The sequence below is a fragment of the Carcharhinus amblyrhynchos genome, chromosome 28 (assembly GCF_965287045.1).
Source record: "Carcharhinus amblyrhynchos chromosome 28, sCarAmb.v2.hapA, whole genome shotgun sequence".
Lineage (NCBI taxonomy): Eukaryota > Metazoa > Chordata > Chondrichthyes > Carcharhiniformes > Carcharhinidae > Carcharhinus > Carcharhinus amblyrhynchos.
The window spans coordinates 8,045,677-8,068,609 of NC_137351.1; the positions used below are offsets into that span (position 1 = coordinate 8,045,677).

A 22,933-nucleotide genomic window follows, 5' to 3' on the forward strand; every position below is an offset into this window, starting at 1 on the left:
CTAATCAGGTCATGCAAAAAACCATCAGAACACACGTTTATTTGAGCAGATGAATGTTCCTTCTAAAGTATTTGCTTCTCCCTCTGCAATGTAGCCCAATTCACTGTGATGAATTAGCAAGAATCTAGCAAATGGGACTGTAGGGTGCACTGTGTACACACTTCCAAATAGAGACCTGTTGCAAAGGTCAAGACCCAAAAGGTATCAAAAGGGAAGAGTGAAGGAGAGGAAACAGTCAGACTCAGCCTTCATTTGATTACAGTTCCTGGTGAGGTCAGGAATCTCCATTAGGGCCTTGTTCTCCAATTATATGACAAACATGACACAGCAAACTAAGGAAGAATGCAGACGATGAGTCAGGGGACTGGGTAGATATATAGAAAATACAGTTCAATGTAATTACAGCAAAGCTATATATATTGGGAAGAGATTGTAAGTCTGTATTTAATTAGTCTGGTTCTAAAGGAGTAGAAAACAGAGAACCAGAGATGTACAGCTTCTGAAAAATGGGACTTCAGATAGAGGCAGATACATAAAATAGAAAATGGGATTCTGGGGTCTGAAATACCAAAGCAAGGAAATGATATTGAATCTGTCCAACACATTATTTTAGTTAAAGCATCACTCCATTACACTTCATTAAGGAACGTAGATTGCAGCCATGGAAGATAATACATTAGCTAGAACGACATCAAGCCTGGCAGAATATGCAAGTACAATTAGATTCAAAAGACCTGAGCAGAAAAGGCAACAAGAAAGGTCAAGTGTTCCAAGTTATCCATATTGTCAAAATATCGTGAAAAACTTATTTCTTATGGGTACTAAAAATCAGTAGGGGGGGAGGGGGGGGTCAAAAACTGAAGAGCTTTTCATTTACATCAAGACCTAACAGAAAGCGATTAAAAATCAATACGCCAGCTTGGCTTGGTTGTCAGCACTCTTGTCTCTGAGGCTGTAGGATCACGATTCTTTCCAAGATTTGAGTGCATAATGCAATTTGGCATCTTCAGTGCAGCCTCAAGGAAGTGCTGCTTTGCAAGAGGTTTCAGCTTTTGGATGAAATATTCAGGTGAATGTTAAAAACCCCGACAGCATTATTTGAAAAAGAACAGAGTTCTCATGAAGTTCAATCAAAGACCAGTAACAACCGACAGCACCAACGAATGGCTGGTCATTCATTTCACTGGTGTTAGTGATAGTTTCTGTACATAAAATGGCCACCGCATGAACACACATCACTGAGGCACTTAACAGATTGTAAATGAAGCACCTAGATGTGCAATAAGTTGATACATAGTGATTGTTTTCTTTCAAGTCAATGTGTCATTTAAGGAAGAATTAGAAGATACAAGAATTAGATGTTAAAAAGGTACAGGAAATTAACACAGAAATAACAGTTGATAGACCTGGGGAGGCACTAGCACCGGTGCAGGCATAATGCATTGAAAAGTTTCTTTCTTCATCAAATGGTCTTCAAGCTTATCAAAGCGTAATCAGGTAATCCGCCCCATATGCAAAGATGGTGTGCAGGATTGAGCGGTGGCATTGTAGTTAGCACTACTGCCTCACAGATTCGATTCTGGCCTTGGGTGACCATGTGCGCAATTTGCATATTCTCCCTGTGACTGCATGGGCTTCCTCTGGGTGCTCCAGTTTCCTCCCAAAGATGTGCACGTTAGGCAGATTGGTCCTAGTGTCCCAGGTTGTGTAGATTATATGGATTAACTATGGTAAATTTGTGGGGCTACAGGGATAAGGCGAGGAAGAGAGCCTGAATAAGATTCAATGGGCTGAATAGCCTCTTCTGCACTGTAGGGATTCTATGATTTGCTATGAGATGTCAATCAATTATTCTTCTTAATTGGGTGACAATCTTTGACAGTGCGTCCAAAATCCAAAACAGAACTCAGCACAGCTCTACAATGCAAATTCTCTCCAATGTCACAATGTTCCAATATATCACACCATTGAGCTAGCAATTTTATTCAACGGCCACCTCTAGTGTCACTTATTCCCAAGGAATAAATGACTATCACTCATACAATTATGATAAATTTAGTCAGAAGAAACAAGCCATAGACTTACTTTGCATCACAGCATTGAAAGCTATTTCCTCACACTTAAAATGTTAACCGTGGCTCAATGGTAGCACACTCGTCTGGGTCAGAAAGTTGTGGGTTCAACACCCACCATAGAGACCAGAGAAGATAAACGAGAATATCAGCTTCCATAATATAGTGCTTTTAGCGTAGTTAAGTGAACCCAAGCACTTCATAGGAGCAGTATCACAAAGTGATAAACCCAATAAATACGAGGATATACTAAAACAAAGAAATAGGTTTTCAGAAGCAATCTAAAGAGGAGGGATGTAGATGGAAAGAGGTTTGAGGAGGGAATTCCATTGACCAAAGGGCTAGGCAATGATGGTGGGGAGAAAATGCTAAAACTGAGGCAGCCGTAAAGATCAATGAAGAGGTGAGGATGAGTTGAGTTATCAGGACTTGTGTAAGTTAGGTTATGGGCAGCAGAGCTTCACAGAAATTCAATTTTATGTAGGTAAGCCAGGAGAACACTGAAATAGTTGTGTTTGGAGGTAATAAAAGTATGGAAGAGGGTTTCAGTAGACAGATTGAGGCAAAGAAGAACGGCATTATGGAGGTGGAAGTAGGCCATCTTGTGATGAAAATATACCTTTGGACGCTCATCTTCAGTCAAATAAGATTTGCACAGTCCAGGGGTAATGGTGTGGGATAGAAAGAGAAGGAATTGAAGGAGATTCTCTGGATACAATTAAATAGGCAAGGTTAAAAACCAGGCAAAGGGCAGTCCCTGTCTGGCCAGAACAGGCAGTGGAGAATGGCTTGATCGTCTTTGAAAACAGTTGTCAAGTTGAGAAGCATGAGAATTGGTCGTGTGTCATGATCAGTCACCGAGGGTGTGATTGTGACTTTGATTGTGCTATTTCAATGTTTTTGCAGGGTTGCTACCTTGTACAGTATTGAGTGCAGCACTGCCAGAGATGCTTTGCTTCAGATATTAGCCAAAACAACAACCCCTGTCCCAAGCAGAAGTATAGCTACATTCTCCGATGAAGAATAAGACATTTCTCTCACCATCCTGCCAAAATCAACAGTGCAAAGAGAATATCTGGTTATTTAAATTATTATTAATAATTAATGCAACAGAAAACCACCCAAATCTCCAAGATGACTTCAAAAAAATTGTATACACACTGCAAATAAAATGCAAATGTTTCACCAATGCCACGGATACCAAACGCAGTCCACCCAACAATGGGAAAATCCAGCTAATGCTAGAAACCCAAGTTATTACCTATCTGAATTCAACCATTTACAGACAAATAAATCACTCTAAATGCTGCCTATGTAGTATAAAATGTTTAATATTCTTTGTCCTTAGCCAGTGGACAAATATTCTCTTTTTCCTAAGTAAAATAGGGCACCCAACAAAACATTATTCATATCACAATACGATATCCTAGTGATCTTGCCGATACAAAATATCAAATTCATTGCTGTAATTTGTAAAGGAAGTAAAGAAACCTCACCTCAAAACTGACCATGAAGTAGCAAAATTTGGAATTGTGAAATTTTTCATTTCACACCCTAAGCATTGATTTCTCAGAACAAAATTAGAAGTTTCATCTAACATGTGAATAATGCAAAATGAATATCACAAATCACTGCCAAATCATTTAAAAATCAAACCTCTTGATACAACTTAAGTCTTTCAACTGTGAATCATTTTAGCTCAAGTTCAACAAATTTCAGTCAGCATAGGAAACCACAATTTATAATTCCAAAGCAGTCCTAGTAACATTTCTGCATCAAAGTCACTCCTTTCAACCAAAAGGGAAAGTAAAAAATAAGTTTAACTCGGCGAAGGTAGACATGAGTCCTTCAAGGGAATTCTTTGCATGGCAAGTTCTCGATCTGAAGCAAGCTTTCTGGACAGGTGCTTTAAGTGGAGCAACCAAGCATTCCATTGAAGGAGGGTGGAAAAACATTCCAGGTCAAACAGAAGCCAACCTGAAAGCTACACCCTCACGTCTGTTTCAACAACCTGTTGAAGAACAGCATGGGTGAAATGTGTTTAAAGACAAATGTGTGAAATGGATGTGTAGAAATAAATAAGGTGGGTGGGGGGAGAGGAGTGGTGAAAAATCACTTTAGGAAATGAGATGAAACGGCAGAGACATTTCAGTTCATTGGTTAAGAGATATAATCAATAGTCCCCACAAAGTGTGGTCGTAACTTGTCTCTTAATTAAGATTATATATCAAAGTAGAGACAGTAATTATTTCTCTCCCTTTTCTGAAGCACCAAAAGTTGCTTCACTGCTGCATTTGTGCCTCTCTCATGTGGGCCAATCTTCATGCACAAGTTTGTTATCGGTAGGCTGCATCATGGCCAAAACCAATTTTATCCACAAAACAAGTGCTTTGCGACTGCACTGAAAATGCTGATAAAGAATAGAAACATTGACTTTACTCCACCTGCCTTGTTGCACTAGCAGGGAGTGACACATCAGGGCAAAAAAAGTTGATGGTTTAACAGATCAGGAAGTTGTGTGTCAGATGACATCCGTAGCCTTTACAGTCACAAGCTTCTCCGAAGCTAAACGCTAACAGCTACACAACAAATAAAACTCTGCAGTATATTTATACCCAAACATAAAGGAAAGTAATGGGAAACTTGGAAAGGTACATTGTATAAGATATGAAATGCTCAATAATGTTGAGTTTATTATTAATCTCGGATTACGAGTTCAAAGCTTTCCAGCAGAACGTTTGATAATTTAATGCCTTGACAAATTACAGCAGCCTTGATGTTTCTTTATAAAGAATTAGAATGGACAAATTTAAATGCACTGTTAGATATATCTGTACAGTAATACACAAAGTACAGTATACAACATTTAATGAAGAATCTACATGAAATGTGCCAAACATGTTTTCAGTAATCATGGTGTGAATCCAAACTTATGTAGCAAGGGATCACTGTGTTATATAATTTGAAACTTTTAGCCAAGTCATGCTCCATTTTACAGATGTTGAGCTCATAGCAAATCCAGTGCATCAACTGGAGTGAATCTGAAGGAGTTCTAAACTTAGTTCTGAAAAATGCAAATTCTTGGTGAATTTTTTGCCACACCACAAATTACATTTCAACATTGTTACACTTACAAAGCTATGCTTACAGCTTTACAGGAACACCTCTTTGGTTGAGTCGGTAAGAAATAAAACAATTCCTGTCAATTCCATTTTTATAAAAGCATGTGGCTCAGCCAAATGTGATAATTGATCAGCAATACTGCAAGACAATCAATAAAGATAGACAATGAATGTGAAGAGTTCCTTTTATGGGTAGCATATCACTGGTTGGTGCTCCATCCATCATTCCCACCACTTCACAAAACTGCATCATATAACCATCTAGAAGAATGAGAACAGGGCAACTTACCGGTCTTCCCCAATTTGGGTTTGCCTCTCGAGTCAAGTCTGAAGGCAAGTTGAATGGGTCTGCAGACAACGGTGCTAGTACAGAGTACTCCAAGGTACTGCATTAGGACATCTCCAATAGTCTCTTCATGCTACAATTTAGAGAAACAAAAAAATTAAACTCTCAATAATCAGACACCACAGTTGATTATATGCAATTATTTACTTTCTAACCACCTTTGAGTTTATGCTTGCCTTTAACAGAATGCCAAGCATTCTGCTGTTAAAATGGCAGCCATCGCTGAAATTTTGATAATTATAGACTCATTTCACTTAAAACTATTGGTTTCAACAAAAGAATTTCATCAACACTATCATTTATATCTAGGAAGTACAAAGATTTATTTGTTGTTGGAAAACAAAAATGGAAGGTCAAAAATATGCAAAAGGGACAGAATTCTCCGGGTGCCCATGCCCTGCCTCTGCTGCCAAAGAGGACTGAGAATTTGCACTTGGCCAAATCTCCATTCACTGCAGCAGGATGGGAAAACCCCACTGGTGTAAATGGCTGGAGAATAGTGCCCCAAAAACTATATTTGGCAGAAAAGCAGAAAACTATGTTCTTTAAGGTAGCTTTAACAAAGGGAATTAAAGCACCATTTGAATCAAAGGAGGAGGGCATGAATGTTAGTGAAGCAGGATTGGGACGAAGTGTAGAGGCTAAGGCAGGAGACCAAACAGGAGGCCACTCCTGCAAGAGATAAATAAGCTCTTTTCCTGCATGGTCATATGGAAGATCATAGAAATGATTACAATATAGTGTAATCAACCACTTAATTTGAGGATTGGAAAATGGGTGTACTGAGAACATGCAACATGAAGGAAGTCTAGACAGGATGGATGCCATGACTAACAATTCAATAATATACATAATGAATAATGTGGAAGAGAGGCAAAGCCATAGGTTGATGGAGAAGAAAGCAGCGTGGAAGTTGAGTAATCAATTGTTACAGACTGTGATTTGATAGAAAATCAGATTGTCATGACTGTGTCTTTGGCAAGAGACTATATAATTGTAACTTTTTTTAGAATTCCATAGTGCCATATTGTTTCAGGAAATGCTGGATGATTCATCATTATGTCCTAGGACAAAGTTCCAGAATGATGTAAAATTTACAAAATGATGTAAAAATGACTGTGCCGAAAACATACATGGATTAGAACAGGACATTCAAAATTGACTGTTTTTAAGATGTAGGTGGGACAGAATAAAATTTCTCAGGGCTATTTATTACTAAGGAAATACTCAACTGTTTCAAAACAAGAAAGTGGGAAATAGTGCAGCTTTAGTGCTCCACTGCATTGCCTGTTTTAGCCAAGGTGAATTTAAAATAATTTTTTCACCTTTTACCAAATTATTTCAACTGCTATTTGAACAGCAGCTTTCTTGCGCTGGCATGTCCCAATTATCCATCGAGTGAGTCCATAGCCACCATGGGGGTAACAACATTTGCCATTATTATTCTGGCTGATATCTGGAACAACTGATAGTGGAAACTGTCCTGGGGACTGGCACAAACTGGCTTTCTATTACCAGCATGGCATGAGAAAACCTGTTGGTATTAAATCGTTTCAATATTACGTCAAACACTGGAACTGTGAAGCACGACATAAATAGCGAAATGATCCTGGATGCATTTTTAACCAGAATACACACTACTCCACTTTATTTATCCTAATTCGTCATCAACCGGATAAGGAATTTTTAGTAATCAGCAATTCCAATACAGATTTAAGAACATAAGAAATAGGAGCAGGAGTAGGCCACCTGGCCCCTCAAGCCTACCCCGCCATTCAATAAGATCATGGCTGATCTGTCGTGGCTCAGTTCCACATTCCCGCCCTCTCCCCATAACCCTTAACCCCCTTGCCTATCAAAAACCCATCAACCCGCTTCTTAAAAATATTTAGTGAGGTAGCCTCCACCACTTCAACAGGCAGAGAATTCCAGAGATTTACCACCCTTTGAGTGAAGAAGTTCTTCCTCAACTCTGTTCTAAACCGCCCCCCCTTTATCTTGAGGCTGTGCCCCCTAGTCCTACTGTCCTTTCTGAGCGGGAAGAGTCTCTCCACCTCTATCCTAGCCATCCCATTCATCATCTTATACGTCTCAATGAGATCTCCCCTCATTCTTCTAAACTCCAACGAGTACAAGCCTAGTTTATTCAGCCTCTCCTCATAGCTCAACCCCCTCAACTCCGGCATCAGCCTAGTAAACCTCCTCTGCACTCCCTCCAAGGCCAAAATATCCTTGCGCAAGTACGGCGCCCAAAACTGCACACAGTAGTCCAGCTGCGGCCTCACCAATGCCCTATACAGCCGCAGCAAGACCTCCCTACTTTTATATTCAATCCCCCTCGCTATGAAGGCCAGCATCCCATTCGCCTTCCTGACCACCTGCTGCACCTACATGCTGGGTTTTTGCGACTCATGCACAAGGACCCTGAGGTCCCTCTGCACCGTCGCCTGCTGCAGTTTTTCTCCACGTAAGTAATAATCCTTCCTACCATTATTCCTACCAAAGTGGACCATCTCGCACTTGCCAACATTAAATTCCATTTGCCAGTTCCTGGCCCATTCGCCCAGCCTATCTAGATCCTTCTGCAGACTCTCCACACCCTCCGCACAATTTGCCTTTCCACCAATCTTGGTGTCATCAGCAAATTTCGACACCATACACTCGGTTCCCTCCTCCAGATCATAATAACAGCTCCCAATGTGGCGATTTACCACAAAATCGTGTTTTTTTATCAAAGACTAAGACGCAATAGACAGTTGTTAGTGCCTTAGCTTTCTTCAGAAAGCAAGAGATGCTCCATATGTATCAGGCTTGGTGAGAATGCGATGTCTTAACATATCTAGTCTGCCATGAATTTGGAATTGGAGCAAAACTGGCAATGGTAATTAGAAGGCCTACTGTAGAATATAGTTTTGGAAGATGAATTTCTATGTCCTGGTTTATATTTCTCCTACAAAACACCAAAAACAAATGAATAGATCGTCCGTTTTATTTTGGTTTGAGAGACATACTTGTGCACAAAATGGCTGCTTCATTATCTAATATGGCACTAGCGCAGATGTCATGGATAGCAAGCACCGTAAAACTGTTAAAAAAAGTGCTATAAAAATGCAAGCGTTTACTGTGATTTGGTGTCATACTTATGAATGTACAATGGAAATGCAGTGTGTGAAAAATCAGTATCCAAGGAACTAAAGTTACAACAGCTCTGAAACTTAAGTTTTGAAAATTTATCATGGATAAAGGATTCTCGTAAAAAGGAGAAAAGGGTGTTTACTCACCAGTTCATTTCCAGCGCGGCCCTGGTACTGAAAGTACACTTTCCCCCTCGGGCGAATGTGCTGTTGTAGTCCTTCCCACTCTGCTGTACTGAGTGCCAGCAAGTCTGACACCTGTTTATCTTTGCAATACACCCATGCCTCTGCAGTCCCATCCTCCACAATAAGCCTGCAACAAAATGGTTCCCAGTGTTAGGCTAGGTCAATAAAACGCAATTCACAGACCACCATAAATCACTAAGGCCCTTTTCCTGGTGCAAATCTATACACCCAGAAAGGAAATTTAATCAAGAAGCCCAGAAGTAGAAGAAATGGAAAAAAAAATTGAACACCTTATGCTACAAGGAAAGCCCTCCATCCAAATACAAAAGGCATGTGGGTCATTAGGATTTTGCAACTGAAACAATTCAGCATTCAATTTCCTCATGATTCAGTTTATGCACAATCTGCAACCAAAACTTCTGAAAATTATGTTTTGTTTGGTTACTTCAGGAATTTAGAAAAAAAACAAAACTTCAAGGTTGCAGCACTGGAAAGCCAATTGTTAAAGTAGGGACATCAATTAAGTTGCGGAGGGGAGGGAGGGAGGTGATGCTTCAGAGGTGGAAAGTCAGGAGATAAACTTGCATTCGCAATCCTTCAGTATAAAACTCAGTGGAGAAATACATCCAGGCTTGTGCACTTTCTGGTTGAGCTTTATCAGGATTTTAGACAGCAGCAAAAGCAGGGGCTTGAGAGCAGTTTCTTATCAGGGCCAAACAGAATTACTTCAATCTTAACAATCGCAGGTCATAAAAGAACTAGCACATCCACAACTTGACAGAATACCTCACTCACTGTCATGCAATCCAGATTAGATGTGGAGTTGTGGAAATGCCTTTTCACAGCACACAAAGCAAAACCATGTTGTCATGACAATGTGCTGTGTGCAAATCTGGAATGTTAACTGTTAGTTTCATTAGCTAGTGTATGCCTTGGGTGGCTTTTAAAAAGGAAACCACTAAAACTGCAAAGACACCATTTTAAATTGGCTGCAGAAGTCACCTGATCTACAAATTGGTCAGGTTTCGAGAAGCCTCTGAATTTAAGATTACTATGGAACATGTCTATGTCATTTGCCTGAAGGACCCCAAAACCTGATTCATCTGAACTTTCTGCAAAACATAAGGCCAATACACCACCAAACCTCTTGACTGCAGAAGCTACCGGGAACAAAGAAGCACTTCAACTCATTATGCAAGGAGGATGCTTAGAAGCATCTGGTTGGCTTTGACATTGGGAGATCAAAACTCCTTCAAAATGGATTTCCCTCTATTGTTTGCCAATAGCAGCAGCCAAATGATCAGAACTCCACTTGAGAAAAGCTTTGGTTTAATGGTTGGTTGTTTGTTCAGCAAAAGAGAAGTCTGCAAAAAGCACCAGTAACTGCTGGAAGATGTCTACAGAATGAATGATAACCTTCCTCCCTGCTATTCTCAAGTTTGGAACCAATCTCTCACACTTTTGAATACATCAGATAGAGATTTTTAATAAACAGAAACTTCAAGTGCCATAACATCTATTTGGAAAAAGATGGATTATAGTTTAAAAGAGACTGCTTTAATTTACGTTGGCCACAACACCAGCAGAATTTCAAGGCCAAACATCAGAAACAATTTTGTTTTCCTTACAGAAATCTCCCCCACCCTGTAACTGTCTGCTTATATGCACGCTTGTGTGTGTTTATGCCCATGTGTGTCTGCGTGCTGTGGGATTCGGGACATGTTTTTAGCTCTAAACAATAAAACTAACCTTGTTCTTACTTGTCAACTCAAGAGATCTGGCTGATTAATTTCTTCATACAGCTTTACATACAGTCAAGTAATCCATTAATAAGTATCATCTTATCCCCCATGATACACTGTCACTTTGGAACAAATGTTCTTTCAATTGGTTGGAGTCCATTAAGATCCACCACAAAAACCACAGCAACCTGTCAAGAGTTTCCTTTCCTAAGCTTGTCATGTTGCAAGAAACTAATCTTTACAACACAAGTTGCAACTAGTCAGGAATCAATTCAAACTTAACTATGGTGGAAAGTGCGAGTAGTTGTGTAAATCCCTGACAAAAAGCAGCTATCGGACTGCAGAGGTTAACCATCTCATGCTAGAGGATGAAATATTATTCACATAAAGCAAATGTCTTCCAGCTCCTAACTGAAGAAACATCACGTGGGAAAAGATGGTCTATAAAATGGATAGTAAAAGTTTGAAAGGAGATGGGACAAGGAGAAAAATTATCATTGATATTTAGCAAAGTCAAAATTAAAGTCCATAGCATGAAGCAACCATTATATTCCCAAATCTAAATGTGCCAGTGAAATACATTTATGACCATTTTTTGTTTTGGGGCATTCCGACTTGCACAAGTTGTTTAACTCTCATTGAGGGCACTAATTTGGAGCATTTTAGTCACTTATCACTGGGGTAAAGTAACATAGGAAACCTTTTAGATCTATTCCTCGGCTTGTGGTTATTTCACAATAACATGAAACAACATGTGCAAGAACCTATACAAAACAGGAAATGATAAGCATGCCCAGACTAGAGACATTCCAATTTGTAAAACAATGCTGACCTTTCCTGACTTCCTTTGGCAATGTGACCATAATAATGAAGAGCAGAATGATTCTTGAGGTTGTCATTTTGATGCTTACCTCGCATTAGCACGAAATACAGCAACTGCAGGCAGACATGGTCCAGAACTTCCTGTGCACTTTCCCTAATCATAGAAATGACAATAATAACTTAAGTTGTACAGTTGCATTTTTGTAAATGTATCTACAAGATTTTACTTCTGAAAAAATAGTGCAACTGAACTTTGTGCTTTCAAAATTTATTATATCTGCGGACTATACAGTTTATGCTAAAGTACAGGCAAAATTTGGATATATCTAAATTCATGAAAATACTGGCTCGTAACTTCACTTTATACTTTGAGCCCAAACCTAAGATTATTTCCAACATGATTTGCTTTGTGATGCAAGTGCTTGGATATATGTAGGCTGTGTCTTTGAATAAGTTTTGTGTGTAGCGTTATTATTTACCCCACACTGGGGAGATCATTTGCAGAGAATTCCAGAAAAAAAATCTGAGATTTTTACTCCACCCCATTAACCAGGAACTCTTAAAACAGACTTCTTAACAATTGAATTCCAAGTAAAATTGAATAGCAATAGCTCAGTATGATCTAGGCACAGAAATAAAATGGAATCTTCCTGTAAAAGGCAGGGTAACACTTTGGCTGGAGGGCCATGCAAGTTAGTTAACTTGTTTAGCACAGTGGTTAGCACTGCTGCTTCATACTGCCAGGGACCCAGGTTCGATACCCGGCTTGGGTCACTGTCTGTGTGGAATTTGCACGTTCTCCCTGTGTCTACATGGGTTTCCTTGGGTGCTCCAGCTTCCTCCCACATTCTGAAAGACATGCTGGTTAGGTGCATTGACCCAAACTAGCGCTAGAGTGTGGCAACTAGGGGAATTTCACAGTAACTTCATTGCAGTGCTAATGTAGGCCTTACTTGTGACTAATAACCTTTAACTTTAAAGATGTTGACAGACCTGTTTCCTCCCCCTAATATTTTCTGTTCTACATGGCAACTTGGATCCAAGTATTCTTACTCAGACTCCAGTCACTTCTAATCTAAAAGTCAAAACATACCTGTTTAAAAATGCTGCTACAATGACTGCAGATCCACTGGAGTTTCAGCCACCAAATATTAACCACATGGCAGTAAGCAATCCCCTGTTGGTGATTCGTTTGGCCAGACGTTAAACTTCCAAGATACAACAGAGGCATATCTGCAATTGCTGTATTCATTGATAAAGTGGAAGCAGATCTAAAAAAGAGAAATCCAAGATTTTCAGGTGAGACAATGAAACCTAAAGTTATTAATCCCAAATGAGATCACCAAAATCAACAAGATGCTGAATATCAAAAATGTCACAAGTAGTGAAGGTATTTCCCATTCTTCAGAAGTGATGAAATGATGCAAGTCCAATACGTCTTTGTAGATGGTGATCTTGTTTATCCATAGATTCATGAATCACTGTGACAATTCACCACTTAAATGATCAACAGTCAGTTTCCAAATCAGATAATGTAATTATAGACACCAATGAGACAAGTTATTGTTCAAAAAGATAGCTGAGCTTCACCCAGCCCATTATGTTTCCAATTTGCTTTCTTTTTGCATAGATGTGCAAGTGACATGCTCTCAAAGTTTATTCATTTCCTAACTCAGAGGTTGGAGTGGCAATCTCCACATGCCTTTTGATAGATCGGACAGCCTCCAATCTGTACCATAAAATCCCAAGCAGCAAGGATGAGATCTAGAAAACTCCATAAGTTTAATATTCTCCTGAGCAACATTCCTCATGCACTGGTTAATCTGCTCATATAGTTTTTTTTAATGCACCCAAATCGAGTGTGATGGCAAATTGTGATGAAATTGTAAAGATGGAAATTTTAAACAGGAAGTGGGAAAGTATTCACAAAATTTCACCCATGATGAGGGAAACCACAAGAGAAACGGTTTTCTCCAACAGAAACTGAGTTCTCATAAGCTGGCAACGTTTAATTCTTTTTCGAGAAACCAAATGCCAGAATTTTATCATCGTAGCTCAGATTAGTTGTGCCGTACAGCAGGGGTCTCGGTATATTCACAAAAGCTTCACTTATCTCATCAATCTTAGCAAGGACTAGGCAGAATCCACAAAGTGTCAACAGAATTCTACTTACCTCAATTTCAACACCTTGCTACCAAGACTAATCGCATCTAAAAGAGTTGAAATTTCACAGAACAAAATAAGGAAACTCAGAGGTGAGCACTTCCTTTTGTTCACACGAAACTTTGCACACTTTGAGCTCTGTTCAGACTTGCATTTCCAAATCTAACTTTGTACTTCATTCTGTTTAACCCAAGTTAATCTTTAAAATGGCTTTTTAAACTGGACTTTGATTTGCTTTTTTTAAAAAGCAAACTGAATTTTTCTCCTCTTAATCCTTCATTTCTCCCCCCATTCATTTTCCTCTCCCACAACCATTGCATTGGCAAAAGTCAAGAAGACTTCTGAGCCAAGATTGACAGTAGCAGCTACATATTTTAACTTTAGTAAAACAGACAGTAGCACTCTCTGATATCGCCAATGGTGTGACTCTGTCCGTCTGGATACAGCACCGCAATGGTAGTTTGCTCCCAACTTGTTTGTTTTTGACTGGTGCACAGCAAGACATGCGGATTGACAGACAAGGGCCAAGGTTTGACTGTGAAGGCATTTTGTTTTCTGATGCTGGGCTATGAGGCATTAGCACAGCTCTGTGGTTGTGTGAGGGGAAACTGGATGAGTTTAAGACATTGAGTCCTTAGAAATTAGAGAAGGCTGGAATTACAAGTCAACATGAAGTTTGAAAAATCCATGTTAAATTTCAACAATTCAATAAGATTTTGTTACACATTGTGTTCTTTTTAACCTGCGGTAACAAGACGTGGAAAAAGTAACTTCTGAAAAAGTTACTAAATTATCTACACCAGATCTTGTAAATTTAAATAGCCACTATCAAGGTTTGTGATATTTTCCCCCAATAAATATGTTGTACAATGTATATTCCCCTAGGAAGTCGGCAAGAAATACAAAGTTGAATACAGCTATGGATGTACAGATTCTTCCATTATAGTACATTGAGCTTTCACCCAAGGTAAGCAAAATTAGAACTAAAATACCAACCTTACGGCCTCCAATGAAGGAATTACAGGGACAGACACGCTGCTGGAAGATACATATCTGCAGTACACATTGTTGTGCCTGAAAAACAATTTGGAAAGATTCAATTGATTGTTTGAAATGTAGATTAAATGACTTCAATCTTTCCCAGTGGATTTGAGGTCACCTTTAAAAATATATTGCACACACTCAACATCAGTGTTAAAAGCAAACATTTTTTTTCAGTAACAAGAGATTTTCAGACTATTCTGCAGGTTAGACAGCAGCTATGGAGAAGAATGAGAGAACTGAAATGAGAAATTAAGCGACCTTCCTCTCTCCACAGATGCTCTCATATCTGTTGAGCATTTCTCACATTTTGTTTTTGTTTCAGCTCCGCAATATTATATGTACATTTTTCTCAGATACAACTGAATTTTGCAAAGGCTCCTTACTGGGGCAGCACAGTGGCACAGAGGTTAGAACTACTGGCTCACAGCGCCAGGAACCCAGGTTTCATTCCTGGTTAAGGTCAGTGTCGATATGTAATCTTTACGATCTGTGTATGCACGGGTTTCCTCTGGGTGCGCCAGTTCCCTCCCCCACAATCCAAAAGACGTGCTATTTAGGTGCATTAGTCATTCTAAATTCTCCCTCAGTGTCCCCAACAGGTGCCGGAGTGTGGCACTGAGGGATTCTCAGAAGATCTTCATCGCAGTGTTAACATAAGCCTACTTGTGACACTAACAAATAAACTCAAACACAAGAATTAACCGTTTGAGGCATGGACTTTAATGCATGCAGGACTGATGAAAATGCCAATGCTATGGTGGCGACAAGGATTTTGTAGAAAATATATTTGGAATAAATAGTGGCAAAATTTATGACAAATGGGGGATTAAATGTGGCCAAGTATGGCATCATGGACCCAAGAAAGAGTTGCAGTGTTTTCAAAATGACCAGGAATCGCAAAAGAGCAAAAAGATTGGGAAGTCCAAGCACCGACTCCTTAGAAAAAACTGGGAATGATCCAAACACTGAGTCCTTAGAAATTAGTGAGAGCTGAAATTACAAGTCAATATGGAGTTTCATTCAAAGCATTTGGACGCATATAAAAAGCATTCAGAAAGGTTAATGGAATATCAACCTTTTATGTCAGAGTGGGAGGAGGGGAAGGTCATAAAGAGGAAGATGTTGTGCTTCAGTTGGACATAGCTTTGGAGTTCCATATTTTGTTTTGGATATTGAATGTCAGGAAGCATATATTAGTTTTGGAGCAGGATAGAGTAGAGATCCAAAATACCGGAGCTCAGACAATAAAATTATGACAGGTTGCAAAAATCTGGCTTGTACCCCCTTAAGTTTTAAGAAAAACTGATTGGATTAAGGTATTTAAAATGTTAAAGGAATTCAATAAGGTAAATAAAGAGAAATGATATTTCCAGTGGAACAAGAATAAAGGGGCCTAATCTTGGAATTAGACATAGTCCATTCAGGAGGCACTTCTTCCACGCAAAGGACAGGGAAAAATCTAGAACTTAGTCTCTAAAGGTTATAAACTGTAGCACAATTGAAATATTCACAACAGAGATGAATACATTTTTGTATAGAAATAGTAGCAAGGAATGTGTTATTATGGCAGGTAACTGAAGTTGAGGTGCAGACCAATTATGATATAATGGAATGGTGGAGCTGGCTCAATGGGCCGAATGCTTATTTCTCAATAGAATACTAACCTTGATGTAGTCCTCTCCAAACCATAAAATACCACAGTGGCTCCTGGTAAAATTCCAAGAGTGTAAGATAACTGCATGAGATCTACATAGATATGCAGAGTTATGGCAGTATTTTGAACGTCTCCAACAATCAACTTCAGACACCAGTCACAAGGAACAGAAATACCTGTAATCAAGTAAGAGGCAAACAAGTTAAACACAGCAAAATAAAGTTACCAGTAAGGTTGGAATAAACACCTTCTATATTCATCAACTCAGTACTGGTACTAACAGAGAAACAGACAAAATGGCTGCCTCCACCCTCAACGGGTAATCAATCCTTCTGCAAAATTTGTCAGTTGAAGAACAATACCCAGTCTCATATTTACAACCTGTTTCTCCACAAATGAAACAAACAGTCTACTCTCATCGTCCCTAATTTCGACCAGAGGAAAATAGAAAATAGGTGGAGTAGGCCATTCAGCCCTTCGAGCTTGCACCACCATTCAATATAATCACAGCTGATCAGTATCTCACTCCCACTTTCTCTCCAGACGCCTTGAGTGTTTTAGCCATAAGGGTCACCCACATCCACCTTCCTCTATATCTAACAATCTGGCCCCAACAGTTTTGAGGTAGAGAAATCCACAGGTTCACAACTCTGAGTGAAGAAGTTTGTCGTCATCTCAGTCCTGAATGGCTTACCCCTTATTCTTAGGCTGTGACCCCTAGTTCTCGACTTCCCCAACATCAGAAACATTCTGTCCAGTCCCATCAGGATTTTGTATGTTTCTATGAGATCCCCTCTCATTCTTCTAAATTCCAGTGAGTACAAGCCCAGGCGATTTAGTCTCTCTTCATGTGTCAGTCCTGCTATTCCGGGAATCAGTCTGGTGAACCTTGGCTGGACTTCCTCAATGGCAAGAATGTCCTTTCTCAGGATAGGAGATGGACACAAATCTACATTCTATCTTGCACAACGTTGCTTCAACAAATCACAATATTTTAAACAATTACTAAACAACCCAATTTTGCCAATACACAGTATGTTTAATAGTTTTGAAATAGATTGGAATATTACTGCATTCTTACCTTGTGTACTTTTATCAGTTATAGCAGCTGCAAAGTTTGCTTTTCTATCAGGTTCATAGCAGATTCTTTCCAAAACGATTCCCATGAAAGACACAAGCGATGCTGAGAAACTGCCAAACCGGCCAAATATTAGAAGATTCAAATTAAAGCTGTGTTTTCCTAAAACAGAACATATTCTCTTTTTCTGAAGTTGGTGAAATTATATGCAGTTTTATTAAAATTTCAAACTTAAATAAAATTCAAAATTAATTTCATGCATTTATAAAAAGTCAAGCAGAATTTTTTTAAAAAAAGGGCAGTGGGTATCACTGGCTAGATTAACATTTACTGCCCATCCTAACTGCCATTGAAAAGGTGGTGATGAACTGCCTTCTTGAACCTCTGCAATCCCTATAGTGTAGGTGCGCAAAAGGTGTTGTTAGGGAGGGACTTCCAGGATTTTAATCCAGCAATGGTGAAGTTAAAGCAATATATTTCCAAGACAGGATAGTGAGCACCCTGGGGCGGGGCGGGGAGGGGAGAAAGAGATACTTCTAGATGGCAGTGTTCCCCTTCAAAATGGAGCAGTGAGTTTGGAAAATTTGTATAAGGAGCTTTTTGGCGAGTGCCTGCAGTGCATCTTGTAGACAGAACACACTGCTGTCACTATACTTCAATCATGAAGGGAGTCGATGCTTCTGGATGTGCTGCCAATCAAGTAGGCTGGTTTGTCCTGGATGGCATTGAGCTGCTTGAGTATTGCTGGAGCTTCACTCATCCAGACAAGTGAAGAATATTCCATACAATCCTGATCCATGTCATGTAGATGGTGGACAGACTTTTGAGACTCGAAGTGAATTACTCAGTACAGGATTTCTACTCTCTGGCCTCTGCTTTTGGCCACAGTACTTACGGGTTAGTCCAGTTCAGTTTCAGGTCAATGGTAACTCCCAGGATGTTGATAGTGGGGGATTCAACAATGTTAATGCCATTGAATGTTGCTCGCCATCTGTCAGCCCAAGTCTGGATTTTGTCCAGGTCTTACCAAAGCAGTCTAGGTTGAAATGCAACATCTTATGGAGTTGCTAATGGTGCTGAACATTGAACATCCTCACTTCTGATCTTTTGATGGAAGGAAGGTCATTGATAAAATAGCTGGTTGGGCTAAGCAACTTCTTTGCTTCTGATATAAACTGTGCCCAGTCATAAATATATTAGGTGTCATGAACAGAGCTAGAAGGACTGATTTGTCTTTATTGACCAAGGAGTGAAAAGAAATAGTCGGTAATGCCTCTTAATTTGCTGTTGAATGGTCCTATTCAAGGCAGATATGATGGAAGGTTTGGTTCGGGCACAGGACGAGAATTGTTGCAATGGTTCACACTCCAAACACTTGTTATCTAAGCTTACATGCAAAGAATGGACATTTGGATTTGTAACTCATAGCCAACCTACCACTGGTTGAATTTAGTCAATGTGGGACTTCCATTGGGTGGGACATAAGAACATAAGAACATAAGAAATAGGAGCAGGAGTAGGCCATCTAGCCCTTCGAGCCTGCCCCGCCATTCAATAAGATCATGGCTGATCTGTTGTGGCTCAGTTCCACTTTCCCGCCCTCTCCCCATAACCCTTAATCCCCTCTCTTATCAAGAACCCATCAACCCGCTTCTTAAAAATATTTAGCGAGGCAGCCTCCACCACTTCAACGGGCAGAGAATTCCAGAGATTCACCACCCTTTGAGTGAAGAAGTTCCTCCTCAACTCCGTTCTAAACCGCCTCCCCTTTATCTTGAGGCTGTGCCCCCTAGTCCTACTGTCTTTTCTGAGCGGGAAGAGTCTCTCCACCTCTATCCTATCCATCCCATTCATCATCTTATACGTCTCAATGAGATCTCCCCTCATTCTTCTAAACTCTAACGAGTACAAGCCTAGTTTATTCAGCCTCTCCTCATAGCTCAATCCCCTCAACTCCGGTATCAGCCTAGTAAACCTCCTCTGCACTCCCTCCAGGGCCAAAATATCCTTGCGCAGGTGCGGCGCCCAAAACTGCACACAGTACTCCAGCTGCGGCCTCACCAATGCCCTATACAGCCGCAGCAAGACCTCCCTACTTTTATATTCAATCCCCCTCGCTATGAAGGCCAGCATCCCATTTGCCTTCCTGACCACCTGCTGCACCTGCAAGCTGGGTTTTTGCGACTCATGCACAAGGACCCCGAGGTCCCTCTGCACCGTCGCCTGCTGCAGTTTTTCGCCCCGTAAGTAATAGTCCTTCCTACCATTCTTCCTACCAAAGTGGACCACCTCACACTTGCCAACATTAAATTCCATTTGCCATTTCCTGGCCCATTCGCCCAGCCTATCTAGATCCTTCTGCAGACTCTCCACACCCTCCGCACAATTTGCCTTTCCCCCAATCTTGGTGTCATCAGCAAATTTCGACACCCTGCACTCGGTTCCCTCCTCCAGATCATCTATATAAATGGTAAATACTCCTGCCCTCAGAAGCTGCCAGCCAATCCAATTAGCATTACTGGGCCCTCCCAGCAGGAAAGAAGGAACGGGGATTGTGTGTGTGTGGGTGGCGGGGGGGCACACCTTTAGGCTCTCACCCAAACATAGAAATCTGCATTCCCTCCTACCCCTACCAGAACCCTGCATCCTCCCTCTTTATATGTTGTAAAACTCTATGAAAGCATGCCTGGCAGAAGAGTGTCAAATGCCGTCCATAGCCTAGTTCATATAGGTGCTGTCAGTAGAGATGGGCAAAAGAGTAATCATAGGAAAGGTTGAGTCAGGAAATGACAGTTCTCAACATGTACAAGTGCGTTTTGTGCTTACCTGAGAGACAGTACTTCTTGAATAGAGTTTATAGGAGGTATTTCGGAAGCCAGTTTTTCAAGGTAAGCTGACTGGTCTTTGGAAAGCTGAAATCAAAATTTCAGCTGTGAAAAGCATCTGACGCATAAAGTGTCTCAAAGACATTTAACATAAATTATGACAAGCTCTATAAACATAAATCAATGAAAATCATGGAACTTTTCTTATTTCCATCAATATATTTATAAACTGAAGATAATGGCTCTTTTATTCCAATATTAAATATTGTTTCATTTGCACATCATCTCTCATGCAGATCAAGGTCGATCCCACAGTAACTCTAATAATGTATAATTAACATTACACATAACTATACCCTTCCCTCACAAATCCCCTTCTTTCCAACACTCTAGGAATCAATTCTGAACATCATTGTTATCTTTGAATAACCAGACTAACGTTACATGAAAACTCAATTTGTCTCTAATCGACTTTTCCTTGATTACCAAATTACTGATCTACCTGAGACTGGCGTAAGCAGGACAGAGTGGAAATATACTGAAGCTTCCACTCAGGTTGAACATCAAAGCACTGTGGACAATTAGAATGCTGAAGAGTCTTCCATGGAACAGAGGAAGAACAGTGTTGCTCAAAAACAGACGTGTCCTGGATAAAGCAGAAAAAGATTGTAAATATTCCAAGTAAAGCAAGTGTTTTCAGATTTTTAAAGGATAGCTGAATATAATCAACTTCCTCAAACACTTAGAATCAAAATGTACCTCATCATAATCCATGCTATTTCTTTGCCTTTACAATCAACCAAAATCCAAAGGCAACAGCATTCTGACTTCTAAATTTTAATCACAAGTTAGTGAGATGTGTGCTTTTTATATTCAAATACTCCTCACAAAAACTGTTTTATATTCTCTTACCAGCTGTTTTGATGCAATCAATCTGTACACTCCCCCCTGGTTTATCAGATGGTACCACTTCACAGCTTTGCCCATGAAATGCAACAGTACCTACAATGACATTCAGAGAAAAATTACATATAACCATTCCGCCTCTCCTGAGTTTGTACAAATATATCACAGCTAAGATATTTAGTCAATTAGTCCAGGGGAGAAGTCCGGTTTCAGGAACAGGCATTTGAAAATGCGGTTTTTTTTCATATGACAGTGAGTAAGAAGGAGAAAATTTACCAATGGCAAGAGATTCCCAAGAAGACATTAAAATAAAAGGAAGAAAAAAAAATGAATACAAAGAAATCTGAACATACAAATACCGATTTAAACTACTTATATCTCAGTGGTGATTGAGCAGCACTGACTGCTCTCAAGACTGCAAGTAAGAGATCAAAGATGTGCATTGCCTGTTTAACAAGAATCATTCAGTATTTATAGCTGCCCTTATTACTTGCACATGCAATCATGTTTTAGCAGCTACAGAACAACAGGTGGGTAAAAGGGGAGAAAACCAGCAACTAAGTGCCATCTGGGTAATCTCGTCTGTGGAAGGATTTGGAAACAAGAATGAGAATTTTAAAATTAAGGCGCTGCATTCTTGACAAGGAGGCAATCTAGGCTAGTGAGCATAGAGACAACAGGTGACAAGGACTTGGATGAAAGTAGAGAGTAAACAATTTTCATTTTTCACTCCATCTATCTAATACACTTATGACGACTGTTGGAATTACGTCTGTAGAAATGGGCAGCTTTACACTTCTTAGTTGTATATCCCTTCCTCACAAAGAACATAGTCATGAACTACACATTACTGCACTTCTCAAAAATTTGGTAGAAGCAACCTGCCTTCTTTTACTTCAAGTGATCAGATTTGATGATACAGAACTGCATTTTGGCCACCAATAGACTTTGGCTATATTTTTCAACTGTGGGCGTGATGAAGAGAAGCAAGGGGGCTGGTGGGAGCAACAGTCAGGGTTAGATGACTGTGGGTGGAGGAACAGTTTCTTCTTGGGATATGAAATATTGCATTGGTAAATAGGTGCCAATGTACATTGCAATGGAATTTCAAACATATTAAACAATAAAATCACACTTAGTTCAGGATGCTGTATAAAAGCTTGGGTTCTCATTTATCCTACTGCCACCATTTACAAGTAAACAATTTTTAAAAATGTTACTTTCATTAGTGGCACCAATTAGCCTTAAATTTGCATAAATCTTTGGTAAATGTAACAACCATATTAAGTGATGTTGGCACAGAGGTTAAAGAATGAACATGGAGTAGAAATTAAGCACCCCCACTGAGAAAATGTGTAATGGGAAAAACGACCCTGCACCTACACAAGAGACGAATATGAACGCTGGGCACAATTCATAAAAATTGATCTTTTTCATGCAAGAATTCCAGAAACCATTCCAATTGCACAACTGAATTCTTTGATTTATCATATATTAGTGCTTCTCCTACATACAGGACCCATAAAGCCACCATTCACATGGCACAAGATGATGTTTTCTTTCACAATCTTTGGTAACTTTGCCCCCACAGGAGGGGGGCTTGGCAACCAAGTTAGTATTAACAATAGATTATACAATTGGCCATAAAATGCCCTATACTGGAGAGATAAACCTTTGGTCCAACATATGTTGTTGGGAAATTAAGATGTGTTTTTTTAAAATAATGCCAGGAGACTGGTAACCATAATTTTGGTGCTGTTTGGTGGTTTCACTGAATCATATATTTGCAAAACTTCTAACATCTTCAGGTGAAACGGTATTAACTATTTCACCCATCAG

The 22,933-nt window shown here is 39.7% G+C and overlaps 1 protein-coding gene across 2 annotated transcripts in view; it reads right to left on the minus strand.

Annotated features, from left to right (window-relative positions):
* Nucleotides 1-22,933, minus strand: part of ctc1 (CTS telomere maintenance complex component 1) — a 94,020-nt gene that overhangs the window by 8,088 nt on the left and 62,999 nt on the right. For both annotated transcript variants that reach the window (XM_080214369.1, XM_080214370.1), the window contains 10 exons: nucleotides 21,101-21,190; nucleotides 20,691-20,834; nucleotides 20,190-20,275; nucleotides 17,367-17,476; nucleotides 16,296-16,461; nucleotides 14,584-14,661; nucleotides 12,518-12,695; nucleotides 11,514-11,578; nucleotides 8,822-8,987; nucleotides 5,484-5,613 (listed from right to left, as the gene is read on the minus strand). In XM_080214369.1, coding sequence (XP_080070495.1) covers nucleotides 5,484-5,613; nucleotides 8,822-8,987; nucleotides 11,514-11,578; nucleotides 12,518-12,695; nucleotides 14,584-14,661; nucleotides 16,296-16,461; nucleotides 17,367-17,476; nucleotides 20,190-20,275; nucleotides 20,691-20,834; nucleotides 21,101-21,190 — 1,213 coding nt within the window. The remainder of the gene's footprint in view (nucleotides 1-5,483; nucleotides 5,614-8,821; nucleotides 8,988-11,513; nucleotides 11,579-12,517; nucleotides 12,696-14,583; nucleotides 14,662-16,295; nucleotides 16,462-17,366; nucleotides 17,477-20,189; nucleotides 20,276-20,690; nucleotides 20,835-21,100; nucleotides 21,191-22,933) is intronic.